Source organism: Tachyglossus aculeatus, chromosome X1, assembly GCF_015852505.1.
Source record: "Tachyglossus aculeatus isolate mTacAcu1 chromosome X1, mTacAcu1.pri, whole genome shotgun sequence".
In the NCBI taxonomy this organism is placed as follows: Eukaryota; Metazoa; Chordata; class Mammalia; order Monotremata; family Tachyglossidae; genus Tachyglossus; species Tachyglossus aculeatus.
Genome location: NC_052101.1, coordinates 43,496,352 through 43,509,443, shown reverse-complemented (window position 1 = coordinate 43,509,443; position 13,092 = coordinate 43,496,352). Strand labels below are relative to the sequence as shown.

The 13,092-nt window shown below is 45.9% G+C and overlaps 1 protein-coding gene across 2 annotated transcripts in view; it reads left to right on the top strand.

Annotated features, from left to right (window-relative positions):
- Positions 1–13,092, top strand: part of ARHGAP26 (Rho GTPase activating protein 26) — a 488,708-nt gene that overhangs the window by 462,210 nt on the left and 13,406 nt on the right. Inside the window, exons 21-22 of one of the 2 annotated variants that reach the window (XM_038739982.1) lie at positions 109–219; positions 11,754–11,845. In XM_038739982.1, the coding sequence (XP_038595910.1) occupies positions 109–219; positions 11,754–11,845 (203 nt within the window). The remainder of the gene's footprint in view (positions 1–108; positions 220–11,753; positions 11,846–13,092) is intronic. The other variant, XM_038739983.1, reaches the window with a different exon arrangement.

Sequence of the window (13,092 nt, the reverse complement as noted above, 5' to 3'; positions counted from 1 at the left end):
ACCCTGAATCTTCCCCAGTTTTCCCCCACCATTTTGTTTCGAAGTGAATGTCTCTTCCCTTTGTGTTTTCCCTATGTTTTTGATGTGTTTTCTGGTTCTGTCTTGCAGCCCTCAGAATCCAAGCCCAACTTCACCCCTCTCACCATCCTGGCCCATGTTCTCCGCGCCATCCAGCCCTATGCCCACTTCATCTACGTCCAGCGACTCATCCCCCATCAGGTCTGTTGTAGGGTTTGTTTGGTCTTGTGTTGCCATGTCTCAATCTTAATTTGCTTGTCATCTTTTCTGTTCACTTCTTAATGTGGCTCCAGTTAACATGTGTTCCCAGAAATCCTAACTTGGGCTTGTTTATGACTTGACCTTGCTGAGCTCTTTAGGGATACACATTTTATCTCTGGGCCTCAACTCTTCCATGGATAAAATGGGGAACATACTTCTTTTCCTAATTTCATCTTTCCTTTTCTCTTTCTGTCTGTGTCTCTTGCTCTCTCTTGCTCTCCATTTCTCCCTTCCCTCTCCCTCTTCTCCTTTGTAAGCTCGTTGTGGACAGGAAATGTATCTGTTTTTATTGTTATGTTGTATTCTCTCAAGGGCATAGTACAGTGCTTGCACACAGTAAGCACTCAATAAATATGATGGATTGATATTGAAAGGGTACACATTTACAGAGTGTCCCTTGAGCAAAGACAGTTTTGGAGACTGTATTCACAGATTAACTACAAACCTTCTCATTAGAGAATATATAGCCTATTGTGAGCCTGAAGAGGTATGAAAATATACTGAGTCTAAAGTGTTTTGGACTCCTTGGGTAGGAGCCACACACAATGATCTCTAATCTGATATCTCTCTGCCCTCTTGCCAGCCAACAGCCAGTATTCTCCCGTTTCATGACAAGTTTAGATTCACTCAGTGTCATGCCAACTTTCAGGAAATACTGATGAAAACAGCCCCTTGTTTTCCAACTGAGAGTTGGGAGATTTTTCCCTTTCAGATTAGCCCAATGATACTTTGCCCTTCACTAAATACATTAATCCGAGGTCTTTGGTGGATCTTTGGGGGAAAGAAATGATGTAAGTCTAGCAAATAAGTGCAGTGCAAATAAGTGCAGATTATCCATGCTAATTGAGAGGAACATGAACAAGGATAATCCATAAAAATAGATCATCCAAAATCTGAAGTGATTGAAAGTCTACCTCAGAAGATGGATGAACACATGGGTTCCTACGTCTTCCACCCTTAATTGTTTCTCTCTTGCTCAGCATTCGATTACTTCCCCTTGAAGTATCACTTGGAGTTAAGAGGAGTGAGTAATAATAATAATGGCATTTGTTAAGTGCTTACTATGTGCCAAGCACTGTTCTAAGTGCTGGGGGAGCTAGAAGGTTATCAGGTTGTCCCAGGTGGGGCTCACAGTCTTAAACCCCATTTTCCAGGTGAGGTAACTGAGGCACAGAGAAGTGAAGTGACTTGCCAAAAGTCACCGAGCTGACAAGTGGCAAAGCCAGGATTAGAACCCATGACCTGTGACTCCCAAGCCTGTGCTCTTTCCACTAAGCCAGGCTAACCAAGCACAGGGCAATTGAGAATCCACAGTTCTCGGGGCAGCATGCTTCTAAGAGAAAGTGAGCAGCTCCAGATCACTTGGCAAATCCATGCCCTGGATAACTGGGAATGTTTTGTAAATAAAAACCTACAGGCACAGCTACAAATGGCCCCAGGAGCACTGGGACAATCCACACCATGGATAACCAGAAGAGTCATAAATCTAAACTCACAGCACAGCTACAAGACTTTGAGCAACACAAAGTGCCTCTCAGGCCCTCTGTGCTGTGCCTCCGGCTTCTGGGGATGTTTGGTGGGTGTGGCATTTCATTTTAAAGGATTTAAATTACTAGGATCCTCCTTGTTTGCCTGCAACAGTTGGGACCAGCAGAAACCCTCCGCAAGGGGCGTGGCAGATGAAAGGAGCAGAGCCTAAGCCATTTTTAAAGCTTTCTTGAGCTTCTTCTGATCCTGAGGCACCCAGCCCTTTTCTATTTTTCGGGTCAAGTACAAGCCTCATCCCTTGAATCAGGGTCCAAAGCCAACATTCTCCTCTTTAAGAAGCGCTGTGGGGGATTTTGTATTCAACCTTCCCCTTCAGTAGTGTTGTCTGCCAGATGAACTCAGTGGAAATGAGTTTGAAGCCTTTGGGAGGGGTTTTCAATACAGTCGCGGCCTAAAAGAATGAAGTAAGTGATCCCCTAAGGGCTTCTCAAAGGCATTGCACTGAAGGGGTGGGGGTCAGGCTGTGGGAGACCTTGGCTGAACAGCTGAAAGAGGCAGGCAGACACCTTGGAAGACAGCCCTGGCTAGATTATGAAGCAGTGTTATCATTCAACTAAAATAAGGAGAATTAACAGTTTACTCTCTGCTTCCTTTGGAAAAGGGAAGTGTTCAACATCAGAGGCCTAACATGTTTACTCATTCATTCAATCATTTATTGAGCGCATACTGTGTGCAGGGCACTGTACTAAGCACTTGGGAAGTACAAGTCGGCAACATATAGAGACGGTCCCTACCCAACAACAGGCTCAGAGTCTAGAAGGGGGAGACAGACAACAAAACAAAACATGTAGACAGGTGTTAACACCATCAGAATAAATAGAATTATAGCTATATGCACATCATTAATAAAATAGAGTAGTAAATATGTACAAGTCAAATAGAGTAATAAATATGTACAAATATATACAAGTGTTGTAGGGTGGAGGGGCGATGGAGAGGGGAGGAGGAGAAGAAAAAGGGGGCTCAGTCTGGGAAGGCCTCCTGGAGGAGGTGAGCTCTCAGTAGGGCTTTGAAGGGAGAAAGAGAGCTAGTTTGGCAGATGTGCGGAGGGAGGGCATTCCAGGCCAGGGCAAGGACGTGGGCCGGGGGTCGACGGCGGGACAGGCGAGAACGAGGCACAGTGAGGAGGTTAGCGGTGGAGGGTGCGGGCTGGGCTGTGGAAGGAGAGAAGGGAGATGAGGTAGGAAGGGGCGAGGTGATGGAGAGCCTTGAAGCCAAGTGTGAGGAGTTTTTACTTGATTCGTAGGTTGACAGGCAACCAGTGGAGATTTTACTGCGTGCCAGGCACTGTACTCAGCGCCGGGGTAGGTAAGAAGCTAAATCAGGCTGGGTACAGTCCATGTCCCACATGGGGCTCACAGTCTTAATCCCCACCCTACCAATGAGGTAAGTGAGGCACATGGAAGTGAAGTGTCATACCGAAGATCACACAGCAGACAAGTGGTGGAGCTGGGATTGGAACCCAGGTCCTAATGACTCCCAGGCCCGTGTTTTGTCCACTAGGCCATGCTACTTTTCTAGTCTGGCTTCCCTGACTAAGCCTTCGTTTCCTCTACCTGTCTCCTCCTCTGTGTTAACTCTGCCCTTGGCTGTGTACCCCTTCAGTACCTTGATACTCCCTCCAGCCCTACAAGCATTTATGCACATTTCCTTATACTTTACCACTTCCCCTATCTATAATTTATTTTAATGTCTGTCTCTCCACCATAGACTTTAAGCTTCTTGTGGACAAGGAATCATGCCTACCAACTTTATTGTAGTTTCATTCATTCATTCAATCGTATTTATTGAGCACTTACAGTGTACAGAGCACTGTACTAAGTGCTTGGAAAGTACAGTTCGGCAACAGAGACAATCCCTACCCAACAACGGGCTTACAGTCTAGAAGGGGGAGACAGACAACAGCAGACAGACAACAGTAGTGTCTTCTCCCAAGCACTTTGTGCACCGCTCTGCACCCAGAAAGCAGTCAATAACTACCATTGATTTATTGAGTGGAGCAGCTAGGGCTTTAGACTGTAATCTCATTGTGATCAGGGAACGTGTCTACTAACACTGTTATAGCAAACTCTCTCAAGTGTTCGGACAGTGCTCTGCACACAGCAAGTGCTCAATAAATATGATTGATTGATTGACTCAGAGGGAGGCAGCAGAATTTAAGGGGACAAGTGGGGATCAGGATTCTTGTCCCGGCTCTGTCCTGACCCTCTGGGTGACCTGGAGCTGTTCCTTTCCCTACTTAAAACTTAGTTTTGTGTGGTCTTGGGCAAGTCACTTCACTTCTCTAGGCCTTAGTTACCTCATCTGTAAAATGGGAATTGAGACTGGGACCCCCATGTGGGACAGGGACCGTGTACAACCCAATTTGCTTGTATCCACTCCAGCACTTAGTACAGTGCCTGGCACATAGTAAGCACTTAATAAATGCCATAATTATTATTAATTCATTTCCTTATCTGTGTAACGGGGAGAAAAATGGAACACTGTGAGGCTATGTGGGACACTATGAGGAGCAATGGTGTCAGACTATCTAGAACTGCTCAGCAGGGATCTCTCTGGCCAGGAATGGACTAGCATCGGCAGAAGTAATGTGGCCTAATGGATAGAGCACAGGCTTGGAAATCAGAAGGACCTGCATTCTAATACTAGCTCCACCACTTGTCTGCTATGGGACCTTGGGAAAGTCACGTGATTTCTCTGCTCCTCTGTTTCCTCGCCTGATAAATGGCGACTAAGACTATGAGCCCTATGTGGAACATGGACTATGTCCAACCTGATTAAAGTCTGTCTACCCCAGTGTTTAGTACACTTTCTGGTACATAGTTAATGCTTAAAAAAATACATAAATAAAAGGTTGGCCACTGGGGTCTACGAGCCTGGTGATCTCTATGTGGTAGACACCATCTTGGATTAGCCATTGCTTCCAAAAGGCAGTTTGATGGGGTTGGCCCTCTTGAGCGACTCCTCAAGCAGATGGTCCCTCAGCAGATCAAAAATCAAGATGCTACAGAGCTGCCATGGCAACAGGTGACCAAAAAGTGGTGACCTATGGCTATCAGTGACTTCCCCCAGGGCTTTCCCAAAAACCTTCGGCTACCTGGTAGATAGGACTTGCCCTTGAGGAGGAAAATCTTTTTAAATGACATTCCCTTCTTTAGGATGCCTGGAATAGGAATAGTCCTCCACTCATCCCTTCCTCCCTCCCCTGCAATTTCCTGCCCCCTACCATCTCAGCCTATATGACTCACTAAACATCAAGAAGCTCAGGAATTATCTGCTGCTCAGTAGAGATTTGGTGAACCTGTGAGGAGTTTAATCAATCAGTCATTCAGTCGTATTTATTGAGCACTTACTGTGTACAGAGCACTGTACTAAGCACTTGGGAAAATACGATCCAACAGAGTGGATAGACACATTCCCTGCCCACAGCGGGAAACAGTGTGGCCCAGTGGATAGAGCCCAGGCCTGAGAGTCAGAAGGATCTAGGTTCTAATCCCGGCTCCACTGCTTGTCTACCGTGTAACCTACGGCAAGTCATTTCAGATCTCTGGGCCTAAATTACCTCATCTGTAAAATGGGGATGAAGACTGTGGGCTCTATGTGGGAGAGGGACTGTGTCCAACCCGATTAGCTTGTATCTACCCCAGTGTTTGGTACAGTGCCTGGCATATAGGAGCAAAACTAATGCCATTAAAAGAACCAAAAATGAGCTTACGCTCTAGAGGGGGAGACTTTACTGTATGATCTAATGAAAAAATCAAACTCCCCAAGTTCTTCTTCCCCTAAAAGGCTCTAGTTACCATGTAGAGCTCCTGCACTATGACTAAAAGTTACCCAAAGTTTAGCGGTAAAGTTTTCAAGTCAGCATATCATGCGAATTTATCCAGACCCCTTTGGATGCATGGTTTACTGAGGGAAAGTGTATCGTCATTCTGCAAACACTGAGAGGGCACATGAGGAGACTCTCCACCTAGTGCTTTCCTGGCCTCTTGCCATGCTCAGAGGCAAAAATTGAAAAGGAGGGAGCAAGAGTATCCAGGCCAGTTAATGTCCTTGGACCTGCAGCTGGGCTTTGAAGGATACTGCCATTCTGGCACCAGCTAAACTTTTTAATGGTGGGGTGAGGGGAAGGGAAGCTGAGCAAGGCAGCCAGTGAGGTGGGGACAAAGAGGATAGTGACGAAAGGAGGGCTAAGACAAAAGCCCCCCACCCCACAACCTCCTCTCAAGGGCTCATAAAATCATAGCCCAAGTCCTTAGATGCCCACTCTTTGGAAGAAGGACAGGCTTAGTGAAGATTTGCTTACAGCAGCTGGACTAGAGAATCTGATGGACAAATGACCAGGCTCTGGTCTGGTCAGTTAACTGTGGGTAGAGAACATGTCTACCAACTCTATTACAATATTAATGTGTATATATATATATATATATATATATATATATATGTGTGTGTATACATATATGCATATATATGTGTGTGTGTGTGTATTAAGGTGTTAAGTGCTTACTGTGTGCCAAGCACTGTTCTAAGCACTGGGGTAGATACAAGGTAATCAGATTGGATACAGTTCCTTTCCCAAATGGGTCTCACAGTCTTTATCACCATTTTACAGATGAAGTAACAGACAGAGAGACGTGATTTGCCCAAGGTCACACAGCAGACAAGTAGTGAAGTCGAGATTACAACCCCATGTCCTCTAACTCCCAAGCCCTTGTTCTTGCAACTAGGCACTCTCCCAAGCACTTAGTACAGTGCTCTGCACACAGTAAGCAATAAATACGATTGATTGATAGGTCGTCCATCAGGAGTCTTCATGGGCCTTCAATCTTTCTAGATGCCCAGTCCCTGAGGGGGAAGGTGGAGGGGCATGAAAGATGTGGGCTCACCCCAGGAGCTGCTCCTTCCGAGGACCTGAGAAAGAGGTAGAGCCCTGGGCTGGCTTTGCTGGAGCAGGGGCTGGGGATGGAGTGAGGGTACTTTCTGGCCCAAAGGGCAGAACTGAGACATGAGAGAGAAGGAGGAGGTGGTTTATGTCCCCTTCTCTGGGGAATACAGACAACTCAGCACCCTGGAGACCCAGTCTGCTCTTTTTTTTGCCTCAAATGCCCTGAACCAACTTTCTCCCTGTCCCTTCCTATGCCCCCCCACCCCCCGCCCCCACCCCCCAGTTCTTTTTTATTCTTGTTTTAATCAGTTCAATATGTAACTTGCCTGAGAGTACAATTCAGGACACTCCTGGTTTTGTTTCACTGTTCAGCCTCCTCCCCCCTGGGCCAGGAGCCAGCCCAGAAACCTGGTATTTAAAGCATTAGCCAAGCAGGGAGGAACCCCCCCGATACATCCACTTGTCTACACACGGGGCTTTGTGGTCGAGTGACATATTTTCTTCACCCTCCCGGGAGTTTCCATTCTTTGCTGCTTCAGCATTTTTCACAACCGGATTACCCTGTCTGTGTCAGATTACTTGCTTACCTTCTCTTTTTCTTTTTCCTAAATTTTTTAAAAAAGGTGTGTTTTCTTACACGGAGGAATTTCCCCATTTGTATTTAGCTCTCTGCTGCTTGACCCAGCCCTGGTAAAGAGCATGGGGCATGATTAACCCCTTGTCCCATAAATCTCATGTCCTGACCAAAGGATCCTGATAAAGGAAGAATTATTTTGAGATTGGTACTTGAGCTTTCTAGGCCTTGCCCTTCCCTCCTTCCTTCATCTCACTTTCCCAACAGCCGCATTCATTCATTCATTTAGTCATATTTATTCATTCATTCAGTCATACTTATTGAGCCCTTACTGTGTGCAGAGCACTGTACTAAGCACTTGGGAAGTACAGGTCGGCAACATATTTATTGAGCACTTACTGTTTGCAGACTACTGTGCCTAGTGATTGGGAGAGTACAATTCATCAATAGTCACATTCCCTGCCTACAATGGACTTACAGTCTAGAGTGTAAAACAATAATAAGATAGAATAGGGGGTAGGAAGGGATGGGGAGAAAGTTGACTCGGGGCATTTGAGGGGAAAAAAAGCAGAGATTGAGTCTCTGGGCGGCTGAGTTGTCTGTATTCTCCAGAGAAGGAGACATGAACCACCTCCTTCCATCCCATTCCCACTTGGCTGGTTCAACTTCCCCAGGTGTGTGAGCCTTGGAGAAGGGAGTAGGAAACTGGCCATTCCCTGCAGATATACATCACCCTCTGCTTCAAGGGAGCAGTTTTTCTGCTGTTTTTTCCCTTGCCGCATGTCTGGCACTGAACAGGGTCTTCTCCATCCAGGGAACCCGGAGCTCAGGCTTTTCCCCTGCTCCCGGGATCCAATTCCAGGACTACTTTGGCTTCCCTTAAGAGCACAGAATTGGGAGTCAAAGGACATGGGTTCAAATCCCGGCTCTTCCAGTTGTCAGCAGTGTGACTTTGGGGAAATCACTAAACTTCTCTGTGCCTCAGTTACCTCATCTGCAAAATGGGTATTAAGACTGTGAGCCCCACGTGGGACAACCTGATTACTTTGTATCTGCCCCAGTGCTTAAAAGCGTGCTTAGCAGATAGTAAGCGCTTAACAAATACCAAAATTATTATTATTATTATTATTATTATTTATTGAGCGCTTGCTAAGTGCAGAGCCTAGTGGCAAGAGCACAAGCTTGGGAATCAGAGGAAATGGGTTCTAATTCCAGATCCGCCAGTTGTCTGCTTTGTGACATTGGGCAAGTCACTTCACTTTTCTGTGCCTCAGTTACCTCATTTGTAAAATGGGGATAAAGAGTGTGAGTCCCATATGGGACATGGACCATGTCCAACCTGATTACCTTGTATCTACCCCAGCTCTTAGAATGGTGCTTGCCACATAATAAGTGCTTAGCAAATGCCATAATTATTATCATTATTATTATTACTGGACAATTGATAGAAACAATTTCTATCAATCATGGTGCTCCAGGCCCGAAGGAGAGTTTACTGTCTCAGTGAATATTAGTAATAAAAGGCAAGGCCTGTCTTAATAATAATAATAATAATAATAATAATAATAATAATAGTGGTATTTAAGTGCTTACTGTGTAGCGCTTACTATTTAGTGTACTATGTAGTGCTTGGGAGAGTACAGTACAGCAGAGATAGTAGACGTGATCCCTGCCCTCAAGGAGATTATCAACTAGAGGGGGAGACAGATATTCAAATAAATTAAAGCCAGGCCATGATGGCTTTTGAAAAGCCCTAACTCCCTTGGGTGGAGGATCCCCTTTGGACTCCATGGGGCTTGATTTTTGGCCTGGAGACAAACAGGGCTGGAGACAAAGAGGTTTGATTGTCAGAATGCTCTTAAGTTGGGATAGTAAGATTTTTCCGAACCCTGTAAAGGCTCCCTAGCTCAGACAGCCAGAGCTCCAAGGGAGTTCTGCAGTCAGCTTCTTGCCCAAGGGAGACTTTACCTCATAGGGTGATTGTGTAGCTTCACCCTAGGAATCAGCTCCATTAGGCGTTCTCTGGGTAGAGAAGATCTCTCTCAGATCTTCTTTGTTCAAGTACTGAAGCAGGAATTTACTGTTAACCCGCAAGCCCAAAATTGTTTTTCTAGCAAACAATTTCTATCAATCAAGGTGCTCCAGGCGCGAAGGAGAGCTTACTGCCCCAGTGAATATTAGTAATAAAAGGCAAGGCCTGTCTTAATAATAATAATGAAAATAATTGTGGTATTTAAGTGCTTACTATGTGCCAGGCACTGTACAAGCAAATCAGGGTGGGCACAGACTCTTTCCAACATAGGGTTCACACTCTTAATCCCCATTTTGTAGATGAGGTAACTAAGGCACACAAGTGAGTGTCTTGCCTAAGGTCACACAGCAGACAGGTGGCAGAGCCAGGGTAAGAATCCAGGTTCTTCTGACCCCCCAAACCCATTCTCTATCCACAAGCCCATGCTGCTTCTACATTTGTTCAACCTGATTAGTTTTTAATCTACCCAAGCACTTAGAACAGTTCATGACACCTCGTCAGTGCTTAACAAATACCATCATTGCTATCATTATTATTATTTGGCTCAAATGACTAGTCTCTTCTCCCCGCCTCAACCAAATGTGGATCTGGGATCAATCAATCATATTTATTAAGCACTTACTGTATGCAGAGCACTATACTAAGTGCTTAGGAGCATGCAGCATAACAGAGTTGGAAGACACTTTCCCTGCCCACAAAGAGCTTATTCATTCATTCAGTCATATTTATTGAGCACTTACTGTGTGCAGAGCACTGTACTAAGCACTTGGGAAGTACAAGTTGGTGACATATAGAGATGGTCCCTACCCAACAACGGGCTCACAGTCTAGAAGGGGGAGACAGACAACAAAACAAAACATGTGGACAGGTGTCAAGTCGAACAAATAGAATTAAAGCTAAATGCATATCATTAACAAAATAAATAGAATAGTAAATACGTACAAGGAAAATAAATAGAGTAATAAACCTGTACAAACATATCAGGTGCCATGGGAAGGGGAAGGAGGTAGGGCTGGGGGGATGGGGAGGAGGAGAGGAAAAAGGGGGCTAAGTCAACTTATGTTCTAGTGGGGGAGACAGATATTAATGTAATAATAATAATGACATTTATTAAGCACTTACTTTGTGCAAAGCACTGTTCTAAGCACTGGGGAGGTTACAAGGTGATCAGGTTGTCCCTTGGGGGGCTCACAGTCTTAATCCACATTTTACAGATGAGGTAACTGAGGCCCAGAGAAGTTAAGTGACTTGCCCAAAGTCACACAGCTGACAGCTGGCAGAGCTGGGGTTTGAACCCATGACCTCTGACTCCAAAGCCTGGGCTCTTTCCACTGAGCCATGCTGCTTTTCATAATGTAAATTATGGATATATACATAAATGCTATGGGGCTGAGTTTGGGTGAATAAAAGCTACCAAGTGCAAGGGTGACACAGAAGGGAGAGGGAGTAGGGGAAATGAGAGCTCAGTCGGGGAAGGCCTTTTGGAGGAAATGTGATTTTTAATAAGGCTTTGAAAGTGGAGAGAACGATTGTCTGTCGAAATGAAGGGGGAAGTTCCAGACCAGAGGCAGGGTGTGGGTGAGGGTTCAGCAGTGCGCTAGGTGAGATCAACGTATAGTGAGTAAGTTGGCATCAGAGAAGCCAAGTGAACATGCTGGGTTGTAATAGGACAACAGAAGGGTAAGGTGGTAGAAAGGGGCAAGGTGGTTGAGTGCTCTAATTGATTGAGTTTGTTTGGCATGGAGGTGGATGGGCAACCTCTGGAGGTTCTGCTTAGCTGCCAGGGTCCTGTTCACTAAACTTACTGCTCCACCAGGGAGAAAGGCTCCCCCAAGCTCACATGTCCTAACTCACAATATGTTCCCAAATTTCGCAACTGGTATGGGTCAGCCCCCTTCTCCAGCATAGATTGTCCTCTACACTAATGTTGTTGTGGGAAGGGAATGTGTCTGTTGTGTTGTAATCTCCGAAGCACTTAGTACAGTGCCCTGCACACAGTAAAAGCTCCAGAAACATGATTGATTGATGAAGCCATTTATGAGCTCTCAACTGGATTATCTTGCAGGGGACTGTGGATCTCTCTAGGAGGAACACATCTCCAGAGGATAGAACACCTCTTTGAGTGCAGCTCACTTTATCAGACATAGCCCTGATTTTTCTCATGGGACCCACACATCCTTTTTGCCTTAGGTCTTGCCTCTGGACTTGTAATCGCATTGTGGGCAGGAAGCATGTCTGCTAATTCTGTCATATTGTACTTTTTCAAGCGCACTGCACATAGTAAGCGCTCAGTAAAAACCACTGATAGTTTTCTTTAAGTCGTCCCAGAAAAGAGAGGCGTGAGGTGTCTCGCAGGGAGGGGCAAAAGCAGAGAATAAACATCTCGATGGGTAAAGATGTTTCGCTCTTCTAAATAAACTCCTGTTTTCACACAGCTCACCACCCCGGAAAGCAAAAGCCTTGTACGCCTGCCAGGCAGAACATGACTCGGAGCTGTCCTTCACAGCAGGCACCATCTTTGACAATGGTGAGTGTCCAAGGGGAACAAGGGGAAGCATGGCTATGTCTTGAAAGGCCCCACACAAAGAAGAGTTGGAAAGCCTAATGGGGAGTTTATACCTTTTTCGCTCAGGATGCAGAGCTGAAGAAATGACTCTGTGAGAGGGAACTGTAGATAATAATAATAATAATAATAATAGCATTTGTTAAGCACTAACTATGTGCGGAGCACTGTTCTAAGTGCTGGGTAGATACAAGGTGATCAGGTTGTCACAGTCTTAATCCCCATTTTTACAGATGAGGTAACTGAGGCTCAGAGAAGTTAAGTGACTTGCCCAGGGTCACTCAGCTGACAAATGGCAGAGCCGGGATTAGAACTCATGACCTCTGACTCCTAAGCCCGGGCTATTTCCACTGAGCCATGCTGCTTCTCTTAGATGTGGAGGGATCCAGAATGGAAAACTAGTGGTATTTGTTGAGTTCTTATGGTGTGCCAAGCACTGTACTAAGCATTCATTCATTCATTCAATCGTATTTATTGGGCGCTTACTGTGTGCAGAGCACTGTACTAAGCACTTGGGAAGTACAAGTTGGCAACATATAGAGACGGTCCCTGCCCAACTGCGGGCTCACAGTCTAGAAGGGGGAGACAGACAACAAAACAAAACATATGAAACAAATGAAATAAATAGAATAGTAAATATGTACAAGTAAAATAAATAGAGTAATAAATTTGTACAAACATATATACAGGTGCTGTGGGGAGGGGAAGGAGGTAGGGCTGGGGAATGGGGAGGGGGAGAGGAAGGAGGAGGCTCAGTCTGGGAAGGCCTCCTGGAGGAGGTGAGCTCTCAGCAGGGCTTTGAAGGGAGGAAGAGAGCTAGCTTGGCAGATGTGCAGAGGGAGGGCATTCCAGGCCAGGGGGAGGACGTGGGCTGGGTGGGTTGACGGTGGGACACGCGAGAGCGAGGCCCAGTGAGGAGGTTAGCGGTGGCAGAGGAGCGGAGTGTGCGGGCTGGGCTGTAGAGGGAAAGCAGGGAGGTGAGGTAGGAGGGGGCGAGGTGATGGACAGCCTTGAAGCCGAGAGTAAGGAGTTTTTGCCTGATGTGTAGGTTGACTGGTAGCCACTGGAGATTTTTGAAGGGGGCAGTAACATGCCCAGAGTGTTTCTGCACAAAAATGATCTGGGCAGCAGCGTGAAGTATAGATTGAAGTGGGGAGAGACAGGAGGATGGGAGATCAGAGAGGAGGCTGATGCAGTAATCCAGTCGGGAT